The sequence below is a fragment of the Xyrauchen texanus genome, chromosome 35 (assembly GCF_025860055.1).
Source record: "Xyrauchen texanus isolate HMW12.3.18 chromosome 35, RBS_HiC_50CHRs, whole genome shotgun sequence".
NCBI lineage: Eukaryota > Metazoa > Chordata > Actinopteri > Cypriniformes > Catostomidae > Xyrauchen > Xyrauchen texanus.
The window spans coordinates 32,317,116-32,334,458 of NC_068310.1; the positions used below are offsets into that span (position 1 = coordinate 32,317,116).

General features: G+C 35.3%; 1 protein-coding gene across 1 annotated transcript; it reads right to left on the minus strand.

Annotated features, from left to right (window-relative positions):
• Window positions 1–5,556: 5,556 nt before the first annotated feature.
• Window positions 5,557–16,911, minus strand: LOC127628884 (zinc finger protein 740-like). Its single transcript, XM_052105836.1, has 6 exons — window positions 16,810–16,911; window positions 14,029–14,226; window positions 13,334–13,468; window positions 13,090–13,219; window positions 12,509–12,627; window positions 5,557–7,744 (listed from the first exon to the last, which is right to left on the minus strand). The coding sequence occupies exons 2-6, from the start codon at window positions 14,188–14,190 to the stop codon at window positions 7,574–7,576; spliced, it is 717 nt and encodes a 238-aa protein (XP_051961796.1). The 5' UTR covers window positions 14,191–14,226; window positions 16,810–16,911; the 3' UTR covers window positions 5,557–7,573.
• Window positions 16,912–17,343: the final 432 nt, after the last annotated feature.

The following is a 17,343-nucleotide window of genomic DNA, read 5'->3' on the forward strand; positions in this document are numbered from 1 at the left end:
GTATTCTACAGAGCTGAAATATTCTTTTAAAAATCTTCATTTGAATTAAGCAGAAGAAAGAAAGACATACACACCTGGGATGGCATGAGGGTGAGTAAATGATGAGAGAATTTTTATTTTTGGTGACTTTTGCCTCTAAGTTTAAAATGTTTTAAGCATGAACTTGAAGATATTAAGTCAATTCTACTTTCAAATGGAAAAATTAATGATCTAGCTTTCAAGTAAATATTATTTATGATTCGTTCTTATCTTTACAATGTGTCATATTGAATCAATCCTATAGTAGTAAACCGTGACAACTTGTGATCCCGGCATATGTCTTTAGGTCAAAAGGTTTTTAAAATCATGACAAATATAAAGTCAAGTTTGTCCAAAATTTAACTTGTACTTAAAAAAAGAAGGTTGTTGGCATTACTTGCACGATCTTACGATCGATTATGCTTAATGAGCCAACCACTGATACATATATAGAACTGGATCGCTGACGCAAAGGTAAACTGTCAGCAGGAGGTGAAGCCACCTAAAGTAGGGTGACCAAACGTCCTGTTTTACCAGGACATGTCCTGTTTTCACGTACTGTCCTGGCCTTCTTTTTTGTGTCTTTGATAGATAGTATTTTGTAATAACAATGTTCTATCCATACAGAGGCATAGCCTACTTTAAATGTATTGAAATTAACAAGGCATCTTTGAGTAAAATTCGAGTATCATTTGAGTATCTCATTGTCGGGCCGAGTGTCCTGGTTTTTGGTATTCAAAATATGGTCACCCTACCTAAAGTGTTCAAGCGGCCATCTTGGTAACTATCATAGATCAATGACTGACAGGCAAAAACATCCCCGTTTCACCATCTCCGACTTGTGGATACGACAGTCGCATTTCGCCCCATAGTGTCAATAATGATTAATTTGCTCATTATGCATTATATTCGTTATGAGGGAGAAGATATATGCGGATTGCGATGTCAGAGCATTCACCTGCTCCGGCGTGCAACCTATCCAACACATTCTCACGGCGAATTCGTCAGGATTCGTATGACTTTTCTAAATTTGGCTAATTCGCATGATATTGTGCAACTGCACTCGTTTGATTTCCTACGACTTTTACTTCTGTCAATGATGTCGCTGGACATAATTTCCATCTAATATGCGACAATTACTTGCTTCTGTCACACACAACAGCTTGCTATCATGTTTACACAATAGGGACATTGGAGTATTTGGGTATAGCAATATGGTGGCGCTGAACTTATGTCATGAGCAATCAAGTTCTACATTATATATCAGTGGAGCCAACAATGTGTAAGTTCATGTAAACGCCTTAAACGGTTTTCCTTTATCAGGATAAGATCATAAACGGTTGTAGAATAAATAGATCGCACATGCTTTTCTCATTTTTTATGTAAGTTGAGTAAACCCCGATTTCACATGGCATGTAAACACCTTTAGCTGTGTTTTTAATGAACATATGTATTTCACTCCCTAGGCTAGTATTCTTAAGGGTAGTGAAGGGATAGGCTTTAGGGGTAGGGGCCAATGAGGTTAGAGTTATAAATGGGTGCATGGGTGGGCTTTAGGGATAAGAGTAAAATCAGGTAGAGGGGAGTCCAAATCTGACGGGCAGTCAGATTTCATCTAGGTAATGGGAAGATCGGATCATTGAATCTCATTCAGCAAAATTCACGTAATTTTGTTCATTAGTCACGTGACAGCTACTAGGCTCCTTATAGAAGACAATGTTAATTTTTCTCTAAACAGCTTACAGTTCATTGTATTGCAGATGTTTGTATTGTGATAAATACATGTAGTGTGACAAAAAAAATATATATATACATTCTAAAATCATAAGAGTTGTCATGATGAGCTATTTTCATGTATTTAATACAGGAAGTGTTTACAAGATATTTTCGGCCAAGTTTAAAATTAAAGTAAAATAGTCTTCGATGACTATCAGTACATTCAAAGGGGAATTATTTATGTCATACTTGATATGGGTCTACAGTTCACAATAAGGACATAAATAAACAACATGAGGATGCATCATGAGCAAAAAATAAATGAGTTAATTAAAAATCAATTCAGTAGTCAAGCCAAAAATATGAGGTTTTCTAATAGCTTTTATAGTCCATGATATTTGGTGACTGGGCTTGAATTTAAGGCACCTAGCTTTATAAATGCTATTTTCCCCCATCAATAAGAAAGTTTAAAGTTTAAACTGACACTTTATTACCAGATTCAATGTTATGGAAACGATCCATCATGACAGAAACGCTTCGTGAACTGTAAAGGCAAAAATACAATCATAAGAACCGCTTGCATTTAAGACAGGTTGGGAGTATGAACTAATTTCTGTTTCCAATACAAAGCCATATCACATGCTGCTGTCCCACGTCAAGTGAATGATACACGAGCACGGCCACGACAACAGGAATGAATCACTCTCTGTGACCACTCGTTCTTTCGAATCACATAAAAGATTCGTTCGAAAAAGAATCATTCACGAACGATCCATCAGCATCGCTCATTTCGGGCATGTGCGCGAGACTGTTGCCTTTGGCTACCAGATTATTTCTCAATTTGCAGACGCGGTTTTCTTGCGTTTGTCAGATGATTTTCCGTAGTTGTCAGCATATCGGTGTGCATGTAACGCACTTAAATAAATCTTTGAATTGTATGACGAAGGCATGTTGTGATTTGCGCCCATGATCATGTCTAGGAATCTCTTTTCGTCCTCCTTGGTTTAAATAGATAGTGTGTGAAGTGCTCTCAGCTCATGGGTGTTGTAAATCAGGATTAACAGTCAGACTAGAATGGAGAGGGTTATGGCCTCTCTGGAGCAACAGAAAGCCAGACTCTTTGTCTGTCCTCGTCGACGGCATTGTTAATTGAGCTACCCTGGGTGAAAATATCAGTTTATAAGATCTTATCAATTGTAATCCCTCTAAGTCATGCTATTTCCATGCCGTATATATATAGGCCTATATATATCTCGATTTGAACAATCAGTGGCTGCAGTCAAAATACCCCCGTAACATAACATCACTGTCCACAATCAAGACTTCAATAGTGTATATATATTATATTATTATTATTTTTTTTTTCTGTTTTTTTTTTTTTTCTTATATTGTTATTGCCTTTTTGTATATGCAATTTATAAACGTACATCTGTAAATTTTTTGCCTTGACAATATAAAAAAAAAGACTTCAATAGTCCCCACTCTAGTGACTGAAGTAATGCCAAAGAATAGAGCGCCATCTACTGGATAGAAATAGCATCTAAACCGCATGCACGCCCATATACTGTGTTGTGTAGGCATTGCATGATGGTATGCTGCAACCCAAACTAAAAGGCTAAATAAAAATAAAATAATAAAAAAATAGAAAGCAAATGATTGTTTTGGGCTGAAGTAAAAAATAAAAAAAAAAAAAATATATATATATATATATATATATATATATATATATATATATATACAGTGGGTACGGAAAGTATTATGATTTGATATTTCAGTTTTTCTTTTTTTGATAATTGTGCAAAAATGTCAACAATTATGTGTTTTTCTGTCAATATGGGGTGCTGTGTGTACAATGAGGAAAAAAATGAACTTAAATGATTTTAGCAAATGGCTGCAATATAACAAAGAGTGAAAAATGTAAGGGGGTCTGAATACTTTCCGTACCCACTGTATGTATGTATATATATATATATATATATATATATAATCTGCTTAAATACACCAGTTAAGAGATTGCATTGCCTGCTGGTATTTCTTTCAAAAACTAGTTTGCATTTTAAACTAGGGCTGTCAATCGATTACAAATTTTAATCGAATTAATTGCATGGTGTCCCGATTAATCGCATTTAATTGCATATACAAATATATGCTGAGAAAGCCCCTCATATAACAATAATTAAATATATAATGATGAAATAATTATACGTAGTATAATACATAGTATACATTAAATATTTAACAATTATATATATATATATATACACACACACACACACAAAATTGTTAAATATTTATATATGTAAAATAAAAAATATTCAGATAATTAAAATGCATTACATTATTGTGGCAGAAGAGTTAATCATTGATAAGTCAATACAAAAAAACGGCTTTAGAATACAATGTATTGTTTACTACCATATTATTGATCATAAGTCAATCATTGGCACACAGTTCACAGGAATCCATTTCACAAGTGAATAGGTCAATCAGTTGGAGATTTATTATGAGGGCTTGTTTAAATACCCGTCAATGCACACCTGCGTCAGACATGCTTGTGTAGCGTCTCGGGTGCGTTGCATCATAAACATAATATTTGTAGGTCACTGTGTCAAGTTAAATATAGTTTAATACTTGGAACACATCTTGAGATCCCTTAGTTCGGATTTAAATTCCATCAAGTGTTTTGAACACAAGAACATTACGCATGTTTCTGTTGTTCTGCTGCTGAAGGGTGTTTTTCTTCACTGTATAAACTGCGCATTGTCCACACAGCTGAAGTTTCACTTACTGCCCTCTGGAGTAATCAGGTGGTACTACAAGCTTGCATTTCTCAGGAATCTTCATTATACGGGGGCATTGCGATTAATTGCGTTTATTTCTTTAACGCATTATTTTTTATCAAATTAATCGCATTGAACTTACGTGTTAAATCGACAGCCCTATTTTTAAAAAAAATGTCAGACACTTTGCACAAAAATAAAGAAAAAAAAAAAATTAAATAATTACATTTCATTCCAGGTATCCATTTGATCAGTTTATGTGTTCTCAGGAATCAAACCCATGACCCGGAGTCTTTATGCCACGCTCAACCTGTTGAACTACAGGAAATCAAAAATAGCAGGACTAAATAGCTATTAAAGTAGATAACAGCTATTAAAATAGTGCTAACTAAAGGAATGTTCCAGGTTCAATACAAGTTTTGTGGCATAATGTTGATTAACAAAAAATAACAATTTAGACTCGTCCCTCCTTTTCTTAAAAACAGCAAAAATTGAGCCTTCAGTAAGGCACTACAATTGAAGTGGAGGCCAGTTTTTGGAGGGTTTAAAGGCAAAAACCTGAAGCTTATAATTTCAAAAAAGCACTTGCATTAATTCTTCTGATAAAACTCATGAATTACTTGAGCTGTTGTTTAAATCGTCATTTTACAGTCATCTTAGGGTTTTAGGTTTGTTGACATTACATCGTCACAGCAACTAAGTTGTAAAATTGGCTATAACTTTACACAAAAAAGGTTGGAAAGTGATTTTATCACACTAAAATCATGTTTACATGCATATTGTTTATGTCTTGTGGCTATACTTTTAAAAAGGGAGCATTTTAACGTTCAAAAATTGGCCCCCATTCACTGCCATTGTAAATGCCTCACTGGAACACAGATTTTTGTTTTTTAAAGAAAAGGAGGGGCAAGTCAAAATAAATTTTTTTGGTTATCAACATTGTCACAAATGCTGTCGACTGAGCTTAATTGGTATTGAACCCGGAATATTCCTTTAAATAAACAAATAGCTTAAGTGAACAGAAACCGAAGCCATGCATTTATTTTTTTAAAAACAAAATTTATTGTAAATGTGAGGTCCTATGCCTTTGCTCACTACATGGTGCATAACAGGAGGACAACAAACTTCATTTGTAGTTTGCATTTGAGGATGGTGGAAAAAGAAATAATGAACAATGGATCAAAGCATTTCATTCTTTTAAACAATCACAATACATGAACCGTAGAAAGTTAATTTGTCAAAAGAAAAATCATGCAAATAAATGTACGCACATAAAAACGAATACAGTGAAATCACTACATTACACAGTGGCAGCAGTCTAGTCCTACCACAATTTCTAATAAAATTATTTAAAATGCTGGAAAAAATATATGAACTCAAGCACAGCAGTGGAAAACTGTGCAAGAAGTCTGTGTTCAAGGGCAGAGGTTGGCGAAATACGAAACATAGCGAGACCTTTATATAAACATCTGTCTCTCTACGAACTATACAGCCTATTACAAGGTTTTCAGCACTACTCTGGGGCTCAACTTCATCAATCCAGTGATTTAAGAAGAGAAACTGAAATGCAATGCTAAAACAAACTTGTCCCATCATACTGTAAAAATGTCACATCATTACTGTGACAATATGTCTAATGTCGTTGTTAAAAGTCAGTGTTCATGTTGACCGAAAAGCCAACTTCAAAAGCTTGACACCATAGTCCAAAACATGATCTCTCCTGTGGATATAGGATGGAGTTATGATGTTCCAGGTGTTTCTGCTAAAACTGCACAGCCTGTGTAAAACTCTCAATGACCACAAGCCTTTTATCACAGTATTTAAAGGAATATTCCGGGTTCAATCCAAGTTAAGCTCAATTGAAAGCATTTGTGGCATAATGTTGATAACCAAAAAAAATTATTTTGACTTGCCCCTCCTTTTCTTTAAAAAACTAAAAAATTATTTCGACTCATCCTTCAATTTCTTTTAAAAAGGCAAATATTTGGGTAGCAGTGAGGCACTTACAATGGAAGTGAATTGGGGCCAATCCGTAAATGTTAAAATACTCACTGTAAACATGATTTTAGTGTGATAAAATCAAGTATGTTTTTTGTGTAAACTTTGTTGCCATGACAGCATAACACTGTAAACCCTAAAACTCTAAAATGGATGTAAAAATTATGATTTAAACAACGTTACAGCTCAAATAATACATGAGTTTTAACAGAAGAATTTATGTAAGTGCTTATATAAAATTATAAGCTTCACATTTCTGCATTTAAACCCTGCAAAAATTGGCCCCATTCACTTCCATTGTAACCTCAATTTTTTTTTTTTAAAGTACAATTCAAAATACATTTTTGAGCTAATCAACATTATGCCCAAAATGCTGTCGATTGAGCTCAACTTGTATTGAACTAGGATTATTCCTTTAATTGGAAAATACTATAAATGATAATGATCCATTGATGTGCACATTGAGAAAACTTCTCCAATCAGATTGTGTCTACTGTCTCTACGTCTCACTGCACAGACAGAAAAGGCAACGTGCGATGACATGTGAGGTCGCTCATGCTCAAGGGATAGTTCTCCCAAAAATCAAAGTTCTGTAACATACCATCTATCATCTCCCTTTGTGTTTCACAGAAGTCAGTCAATTGGGTTTGGAACAACATGAGGGTGAGTACGGTAAATTATGACAGAATGTTCATTTTCTCTTTTATTGTAACACTGCGAACAATCCTGCTATGCATTAACCCCTAACTACACCCTCTACTATAGCTACAAAGGAAGAAATTCTCTATTTTATACACAGAAGGCATTACTGCCTGGACTGAATGAATAACTAAACGACCTGCTGATGACAGTACCATCTACGATTATTAGGTATACAAAATACTATTTCCCAGAGTCTAACAAGTGTAAGTGTCCACTGTTAGTGAGCTGGATGTGTCACTTTAAACAGCTTACAGGCTCAGACTCATGTCCGTTCCGCTACAGTGCTGGACTGTATGTTGGCTGCAAAGAATCCACTGGGTTTGCTGAGGAGAGATTTGTATAAGCGGACAGAATTCCTGTCACACCGCCAGCCTGCTGTTGCTTGTCTGCAGTGGGCCCCAGGATGGATTGTGCTGGGAGGGATCCTGAGAATACGGCCTTCCCTCAATGCACGGCTGGTTCTCCTCTTTAGGGATGCCCACAGCACACAAACGCCGATGTCGTAGTAACCTGTCAGTTCTTGAAAAGTTCTGTGCGAGAGAAGCGATTCAAAATTATAAAGGCAAATTTTGGCACCATTGCACCGATTCATTTAAACGAATCAGTTAATTCCGGCGTGTCATTAAAATGAACTGATTCCCAGATTCATTTGAGCCATAACTAGGGCTGCACCTAACAATTATTTTTTCCGATTAGTCGATTAATCGAACGATTTTTCTAAAGATTTATTTTTATTATTTCTTGATTAATATAACAATTAATTAACCCAAAATAAATATAAAAAACTTGTTTCATTAATATTTCTATATTTTAATAAATAAATAAATAAAAAGTGTGCACTGCAGGGCATTATTCTGCAACAAAAATAGCCCTGTTTTAACTGGCAATCTCCATTTTACCGTCCAACATTAATTTTATTTTGGAGAGATTTTATGTTGCACTTCTAAACTCGAGGTTGCACAATGTTAGAATATCAAAACATTGTGCAACCTCGAGTTTAACAGTCCAACATAAAATCATTTTACAGTAAATTTAGTGCAATTTGAGTAACACTTAAATGTTTTTTTAACAGGAATATCTAAAAGTTTTGCTTTCTTAATCAACTCTCAGTAATACACACATACAATTTACCACATACACACAATCTCTCTCTCACTCCTTCTTTCCCCCCCTCCCTCCACATTTCACCTCTCCTCCTCTCTCCCTCCCCCATATATTTCAGTAACATTAGTGGAATTCGAGCAACAGTTAACTTTTTCTAACAGGAATAAATAAAACTATTGCAATCTGCATTAAATCTCAGTGGGGCAAGGAATATAATTGAAATGATTTACATACTGTAACAGTCACACAATTTACTCCATTTTCTCACTCATACATGGCAACCCTCTACGATCGTGATAGAGAAAGAATAGTCATTGGCTAGTACATTTTTGTTTTTACTCGCCAGACTTTTGATGACATGTAAGCATAATGTAACAAAAAAATATATTAAGCAAACCGAGAGAGGGGTCCTCTTCATATATATTCACACAACATAGTATATTGTAATTATTGTTTTTATTTTGCTTTATGATTTTAATCTCATTTTAGCTTTTTAAGATTGTACAAATTTCAATTTATAAGATGTCATGAAATCGCATTTTTAATAATGATACAAGCTGTTGTCACTTTTTGAAATTTCGTACACATTTTTAACTAAACAATTCACAAGGTAGGAACCTAATAATGAAAATTAGGGATCACAATTGTGAAATTTGGCTGACAATTAATAGTCAAACAAATAATTGCGATTATGACTACGATTACTGTTATAGGAATATGATGATTAACTGTCTGTTTTAGGTGTTTCACGAATATGACTATACATACAAATATAGCTTGGGTCATATAATAAAATTCAAAGGCTTCAAAAAGGTATGCTTCAAAAACATATGAATGACAGTCAAATATAAAAGTATACATTTTTTAATAATATTTTAATGATCAAAATATGTCTAAATAACTCAAATATATCTCTCTTATTTGTCCGATTTACTTTTGATCCATTGGACTTTCAATGTTTTGTTTTCTTCAGCTTCTTTTGTATTTTTTTTTTGTCTATAGCTATTATATTATAATATATTATGCAATAGTAAAATATTTCTGCCTTAAATTCTTCACTTTCACACATTATTTTAAGGCTCTCTGATTAACGCACAAGGTTCAGTTTCATGCATTTGATCATCTCCACAGAAATAGAGCAGGACATCTCCTCTCAATCACTGCCTGTTATTAACACTGCGTGAATAAACCCACAATGACCACGGATATTTGACATTACATGGACGTTAAGTGAAACTGGAGCGCTTTGCGTTCACAAAATTAATACTTGTATACTTTGTTTATATTTTCGCGGGAGTTTGGCGCAAGTCTCTGTAGACGGCGTGCTCATCAGAGCGCTTGAGTAGTGGTTCATCTTCACACACTCTCAAGAGAGCTGCTCTTGTGACGTCAGCGGTGCGGTTCCCTGACAGAAGTGTTTTTTACTGCGCGCGCATGAGACTGCATGCAGGGAAAGATGAGGCTGGGTCCAGCTTCTTAATCAAATGCTTTTTATTCATTAAAGGGGCCTCGGACACTACACAACTATCACTGGCGAGTGAAATGTTACAATTTACTTGCCAGTGGCTAATAACAGGCGTTTTTTTGGTTGTATAGTGCGAAATTTACTCGCAATGTAGAAGGCTGCATGGCCATTAAAGTAAACGGAAAATATAGAACGGCCAAATAACAAAATTAGATGACGCATGTTGTAAAGTTACGTTAGCAGTGGTGCAGAAATTACTTTTAACATGGGGGCGTTGAGGAAACATTTAGAATTTATATTTTAAGTGACTACTTCTAAAAGAAACACGTGTTGTAATACTATATCATGTTTGGGTGGGTGGGGACAAAAACTTAAACAGGATTTAGGGTGCTGCAGTCTTGACAAGCGCTCTGGGATGCTTTCGCTTCAAGTGTTCGTTCATGGCGGTTGTACGGCTGTGATAAGCCGTTTCCAATTTACATATCTTACACAGCACCACATTGGTGGATCTCTTGCTAAAATACTCCCACGCTTTAGATCACCATGGGCAAGTTTTTTTAGCTGCAATTTGTTCTTTGGGGAATCCATGCTTAAACTGGGTGATGCCATTTTAATTATTCCAATGCGAGGCACGGACGCATGTTACGCAAATCGACGTATTTCTGTAATCGATGACGTCGATGAATCGTCACCTGCCCTAGCCATAACTCAAAATACGGGTCCCAGAACTCTTCACACAGTGTTCATTTTTGTAGTTATCTGGTTAAATGTTAGGACTGGGTAAAAATATAGATATTCTGATGCATTGCGATCTTCGTTTGAACGATCTTGATATCGATTCTTAAATCCTAAATCAATCTTTTACTCTATGTGTAACTTGTGTAGCCTAAATCACGCATATGAGACCACATTTTGCACTATGCCCAGTGATTAAGTAGAATTGTGGCAAAATTGTTCAGAACCAAAGTCTTTCACTATGTGTTGAGTGTAAAAGTATGGTTTGGCTCATTCTGTGTAATGTGTGTCTAAAGATGTAATCCTCGCAATCCATTTGTTATTGAATAATGTTTCTTTTTAAAGTTCTTTACAGTAAGTTGTTGATCAAAAACAACAAAAAAAAAACATATAATTCAATAAACGAACAGCACGTTTGAAGTAAAGCCATTTGAGTGCTCTATCATTAACATGCACTCTTTACAGATGCTCTTTACAGAACTGCCGGTTTTCTTAAAGAGACAGTACCCATTTTTGGCAAATCTTCTACAAATCACTGTAGTATAAATTATGCAATAAACGATTAACATGTAACAAAATATAATCATATTTATATAATGCATGGATTTGTATATTTTTAAAAACCTAAAATGTGACTAAATTTTAAATAGTAAAATATAGTTTGTAAATTTATATTTCCGTAATATACCTAGTATAATTAGTTATTCAGCCAATAGAAGTGAGTGGTTTTCTTATATGCTTAATATTAACAACATCCTAGACAGCAGCAGGTCTACACGTTAAGTCCAAAATTTTGGTACAAATCTTTTGGACTTACACTTTAAATCCAAAATGTTGGTATAAATCTTTTGTCCCACTGTTTCCATTCACTTTATACATAACTGACTGTGTTTACATTAAAGGGATAGTTCACCCAAAATGTTTTATTCATAATCATTTACTCACCTTCATGTCATTCCAGATGTGAACAACTGTCTTTCTTCTGCAGAACACAAACAAAGATTTTTAGAAGAATATTTCAGGTCTGTAGGTTTGTACAATGCAAGTGAATGGTGACCAAAACTTAAAAGCTCCAAAAAGCACAAAGGCAGCATAAAAGTAATTAATGCAACTTTGGTAGTTTAATCCATGTCCTCTGAAGCAAGCCAATCGGTATTAGGTGAGATTAGACCCAAATATAACTCCTTTTTTAATGTACATCTTGCCATTGACTACACTAGGCACAATCATGTTTTTAAGCTTGATTACACTTCTTAGTGCTTGAGCACAAGATAGCGCTAGGAAGTGTAACCAAGCTTGAAATCATGATAGTCAAGTAGACCGTAGATGCAAACATTTACAATGAAAATGGAGCTATATTTTGGTCTGTTGGAAGAAATGCTTCAGAAGACATGGATTAAACCACTGGAGTCATATGGATTACTTTTATGCTGCATGTATGTGCTTTTTGGAACTTCACAATTTTGGTCATCATTCACTTGCATTGTATGGAGCTACAGAGCTAGGATATTCTTGTAAAAATTATTGTTTGTGTTCTGCAGGAAAAAAAGGTCATACACATCTGGGATGGGAGTAAATGATGGGAGATTGTTTTTATTTTGTTTGGGTGAACTATCCATTTACACCTCTCCAAGATTCTGAACTGTATTTTACCATTTAGGTGCATATCTGCATTACCGTGACTCCGCTGTCACTGAGTAAAAGATCAATATTGTGATTGTTAATATGAAGATCACGATTAATTGGAATTTTTCCCCCAGCCCTATCAAACAAATTTCTCACTTACAGCTTAGACTGACAAAGGATTTGTAAATCGGTTTGACCAAATCATTAAAAAGAATCAGTTCAAAAGAACCACTTTCTTAAGATTCAGACATTACTAACACACATACCGTAATATCTTGAAAATGTAAATGCTTCAATATGACCAGAATAATCTGGGAATTCATTCTAATGTCCAACCATTGTCTGTCACTGTTTCTAATCTCACCTGTTGGCAGCGGTCACACTGGTAAGGCTTCTCACCACTGTGAACACGCTTGTGTCTCTCCAGGTGATAGCGCTGAATAAACCTCATGTCACACATATCACACCCGAATGGCTTCTCCCCTAAACACACACAAAGACACACACTTTTTAACACTTATCAACCAACATCTCTCTTTGTATTTACACTCTCAGTCAAAAGTAAGGAAAAATTGGAATTATGTAGTGACCAAAACATATTTTGGTGGTGGTGTAGTGGTCTAAGCACATAACTGGTAATCTGGTAATCAGAAGGACACTGGTTCGAACCCCACAGCCATCACCATTGTGTCCTTGAGCAATGCACTTAACTCCAGGTTGCTCCAGGGGGATTGTCCCTGTAATAAGGGCTCTGTAATTTGCTTTGGATAAAAGCGTCTGCCAAATACATAAATGTAAATGTAAATTTCAAGCATAAGCCTTTTAGATTAAGAGGTTTTTAAGATCATGAGAAACCTAAATTTGATCAAATATGTCCAAACATTTGACTGGTAGTGTATGTCAGTAAGTAAAGAAGATCTCAGATCTGAAATGTTCATTGTGTACCCGTATGGGTGAGAATGTGCCGTTTTAGATGGTAACTACTGCGGAATGCACTGTAGCAGTGCTCACAGATGAAGTTCTTCTGCACTTGAGAGCCGAGTGAGCTATCGTCGTCAGCATCAGCAATCTCCACCTACACATAACCAGCAGAAAAGACATTAAGTGATGGTATGAATGTGAAAGGCATTGCTACATGTCATAAACAGGCACACTCGCAGGGTAATAAGCAGACAGTCTAAATGCTTGCCTGGGGTTTTTCTCTCATTTTGGTGGTAAGTCCAGACTTCCTGTTCTTCTTCTTTGGTTGTGTGTTCTGGCTGGCTTGTGTGTTTTTTTCATCCATAAGCCGGGACGAGTGAAACTCTCCGTCCTTGCGGATAAGCTGTCGAATAACAGAGGATATAAGTCACCAGATTGAATAAAATTACCATTTTATGAAATATGGAGAAAGCAATGCCGAGGGCAAAGAGTCGTGCAAAATTTATGACGTACTTCTTACAAAAACATATCCAACTTCAAGGTCTTAAAATAACTGTCCAGAAAATAATTTAGTTTCTTTCTCCAGTTTGTAAAAAAATAAATAAAATGTGTATACAGAACTGCCCTCAAAATAGAAGTCTATTGGGCAAGGCAGTGCACCTGAATAACTGCTAAGATACACACTTTTGAAATAGCACAGCCACAATATAAATATATATATTAATCTTATACATGTTAACATGAGACTAATCAAGGCTTATTTATTTGCATAGCACTTTTCAAAACACACATCATTTCAAAGCAGCTTTACAGAAAATTTTGCTGTAACAAATGTACAAACGAATACAATTGCAGAATACCTTGCCACTAGACATCCATTACTGTCAAAACCATTTTGAGCCTGTTTTTACAAACTTAAGTCCTGTGATCTGTATTGATTCTTAATAATTGTTTCCTCTTTACCAGTGGTGGGCAGCTGACTCCTGAGGATAGCACCATGTGGCCGAGCTGGCGGTGGGTCTCCTGGTTGTGATTGTGGCTGTGATGGTTTTCTCTCTGTCCCTGGCCCATATGAGAGCCCATCTTCTTATGACTAGGCATCGAACCAGCCTGCATGAGTGCCATGCTGGACAGCACCGCTTCACAGCCCAGCACCCCAGCCTGTGTACACAAGCATGACAACAAACACACACAGAGAAGCGGAGTAAACTCATTCATTCTTCCCAAAGTCACCTCTTTTTCTAACCACTAATCTGAGATGGATTTGAAATTTGACTTGATATGTGAATCTGGGACAAAAATTAAGAAAGTAACATTTTACTATTTGCCACCCCAAAATGATAATGGGTGGGCAATAATTTAAAAGGCAAAAATGTATATTGCAATATTCTTGACAAAACGTTTTTCGTCGATTACGATATATTTACGCATTTAAATAGAAAGGCACAATTTAAGCCAATTTAAAATAAAAATAATTGTATTTCTCAATGTTTGTCCATGCCGTGCACTAGAACATTCTGCAGTAAGAATGACTTGGAACGACTAGTAAGAACCTTATAACAGCGGCCTCTAGAGGAGAAATAAAGAAAATCATGTGGGGATTTGCAGTATCTAAATCCTTCATTACTGAAAATATTCATTCATATTTCTAACCTCACCTCAATGCATATTTTGTTGTATATAATCTAGTCTAAATCTCTCTCTCTTTTATTTATATATATATATGTACATACACACAGACACATATATGCTGTATACATCCCTTTATCTGGTCAATATATAGACTATAAAAAGCTGAATTTGGTAAATACTTTAATATGAAGCATTTTAACAGATCCAAGTCTCTGTCATTTCAAAATGAAATGACAGTCCTCGGTGTGTTTCAGGCATGATTATAGTTGAAAGTTCTGTTAGTCGATCAATAAACTCCATCTGGAGTCATATTAAGGAAAGACTTTATTTATTTTTTTTACATTCTATTAATTGTTTTTTAGAAACTTTTGACTGATTAATCGGTTATCGGCATTTTCCACCACCTTTGTTATCAGTCGACCTCTAGTTCTGTTTTTTTTATTAAAATCCAGATATATTAGGCAGTACAAAAATTATTATTATGCTGTATAAATACTTTATAATTAAAACAATATATCATCATAACTGATTTTTACATTACAGTCATTAGAATGAGATTTCTTATTACATGTATGATGGTTGTGGATGTGATATCATGTCACAATGATCAAGAAAACAATATCACAATGCAAATATCCTAATGATCCTGAAGCTTAATTTTCTTAAAGCTAAATTATGACAAATTGCTTGTTTGTATGACACATTGCTTATGTTCCTTATAAGTCGCAAATGAGGCAAATGTGCATTTTTGTTGGAAATTAATTAAAGGAAATTAAATATGGGGGGGTTGGAAACACTGACCCATTTAATGTGATCTCGCACTGAGCTGCTGGAAAGGTGTGACATCGCAGTGGTGAGAGTATGTGTGTGTGTGTGTGTGCGTGTGTGTGTTGGAGGACAGAACTTCACTCTGGGCAGGGAGATTGTTTAAAACATCAGGGGCCAAAGCCTAGAAACAGAAGGGGTGATATAAAGCAAGGGGAATATCTATCTCTATCCATGATGTTACCACACATCCAGCCCACCATTAACATAAGTTTTCAACCGAAGGAAAGAAAATCACAGTTTTTATTAGCTAGAATCATACTTTTTCCATGTTCATATTGCCAAGCCTCTGTTTGTGTAGGCTTATAGGACTGTGTTTTTAAGCCATATTGTTTGGCTTCTGTAATTGGTTTTTCACATTTCCAGGCGTCAAGAACCCCTAAATGACATCTGGAAACAAAGCAGTTCAAAACTGAAACTGAATGAAGTGGATTCTCATTGGTTCTGTCAAACTGGAATGGTAGGAATACACCCAAGCGTTTATGCCCTGTTGATTTTGGATCATATCAGTCAGGATCTGGGATTCAATAGAACGAAAAAGCTGATTTATTTGAATAACACCCACTTTCCTTCCAGCACAATTATATTTCTTCTTCAGCACAATTATAAATCATGAAAAACATGAAGACACGGTTTGAATGAAAGAAATGAGGCGCATATGCCGCCACAGACGCAGTGCATTGGTAAAATAAAGTAGTTGTACTGTCCAAAATGAACAAATCATGCGAGTGTGTGAATAGGCTATATTTTATGATGTAAAGTCCTGACCTAATACATTCATTTCTGAGAGGATTTGGCAACCAGGTTAAATGCATTTCAAGAGATAAAACATTAGATTGCATCAGTATTATCACATGGCAAACACAATGCAATCTAAAGCAAAGCAAGTCAAACTAAAGAAAACACATTTTACAAGAAAGCACCTATTTAATACACGCCATTAAAAGTAATCAAGTTAATAGAAATCAAGGGAAATAAAACAAGTTGCCTTGCAGGTTGTGCTGAATATAGACCACAATATATTCGTACATATCAAGGCAAATATTAAAAGCAAGAGTGCATTCATTCAGAACTGTATAACCATTCTTCTTCAATCTAATCTGTATACACAATGTTGATGTAAACATACTAATTCACATCCATTCATCCTCTACAAAGCACAACAGGGCGTGAGTTCACCGTCTATTTAACTTCAGATTGCAATGCTTTTAAACAACAAGTCGTCGTTTTAATACAGTTATATGTGGAATAAAAATAGCATCGCACGTTGAATGTTTTTTTTTTTACCTTCGTCTTCCTCGCTTACAGTAGATAGAGATTTTCTTGTCGGACTAGCAATTTTTCAGTTTACAAACACAGGAAACGTTACAGGAAGTGCTCTATGGGGAGAGCGTCTCTCACGTGATCAACACACTGGCATCACAGGCAACTTCCGGTGTAAACAAAGGCCACGTTATGCAAAAAGAAGAAATAATTTTATTGATGTGTATAACGTTGAGCGGTACAACTGTTGTTTTGCTTTTGCTTGACAAATTTGTGTAGTCTTTGAATTTTATTATGCATATGGGAAAAGGGTAAATATAAAAAGATGACTTTGGATAGTGACTGGCATTTTACACATTTCTAAACAAAGTGAAAACATAAAATAGAGCTTTAGGTTTGAGGAAATTTTTTTCAACCTATCATTTATTGACCTCCAGTCTAGGCATCACTAGAAAAAAGAAGCAAAAATAAAATAGCATAAAGACTATCATTTTACACACAAATTCCAAGTTATTTTATACAAATCCTTGGCAAATTGTGGGGGGAATGAAAGAATGT

Coding starts and splice junctions, on each gene's coding strand:
- LOC127628884 (XM_052105836.1), bottom strand. CDS start 14,190: ATGGCACTCATGCAGGCTGGTTCGATGCCTAGTCATAAGAAGATGGGC. Junction 13,220..13,333: donor AAATGAGAGAAAAACCCCAG/GCAAGCATTTAG, acceptor GGTTATGTGTAG/GTGGAGATTGCTGATGCTGA. Junction 7,745..12,508: donor AGTGTGACCGCTGCCAACAG/GTGAGATTAGAA, acceptor TCTCTCGCACAG/AACTTTTCAAGAACTGACAG.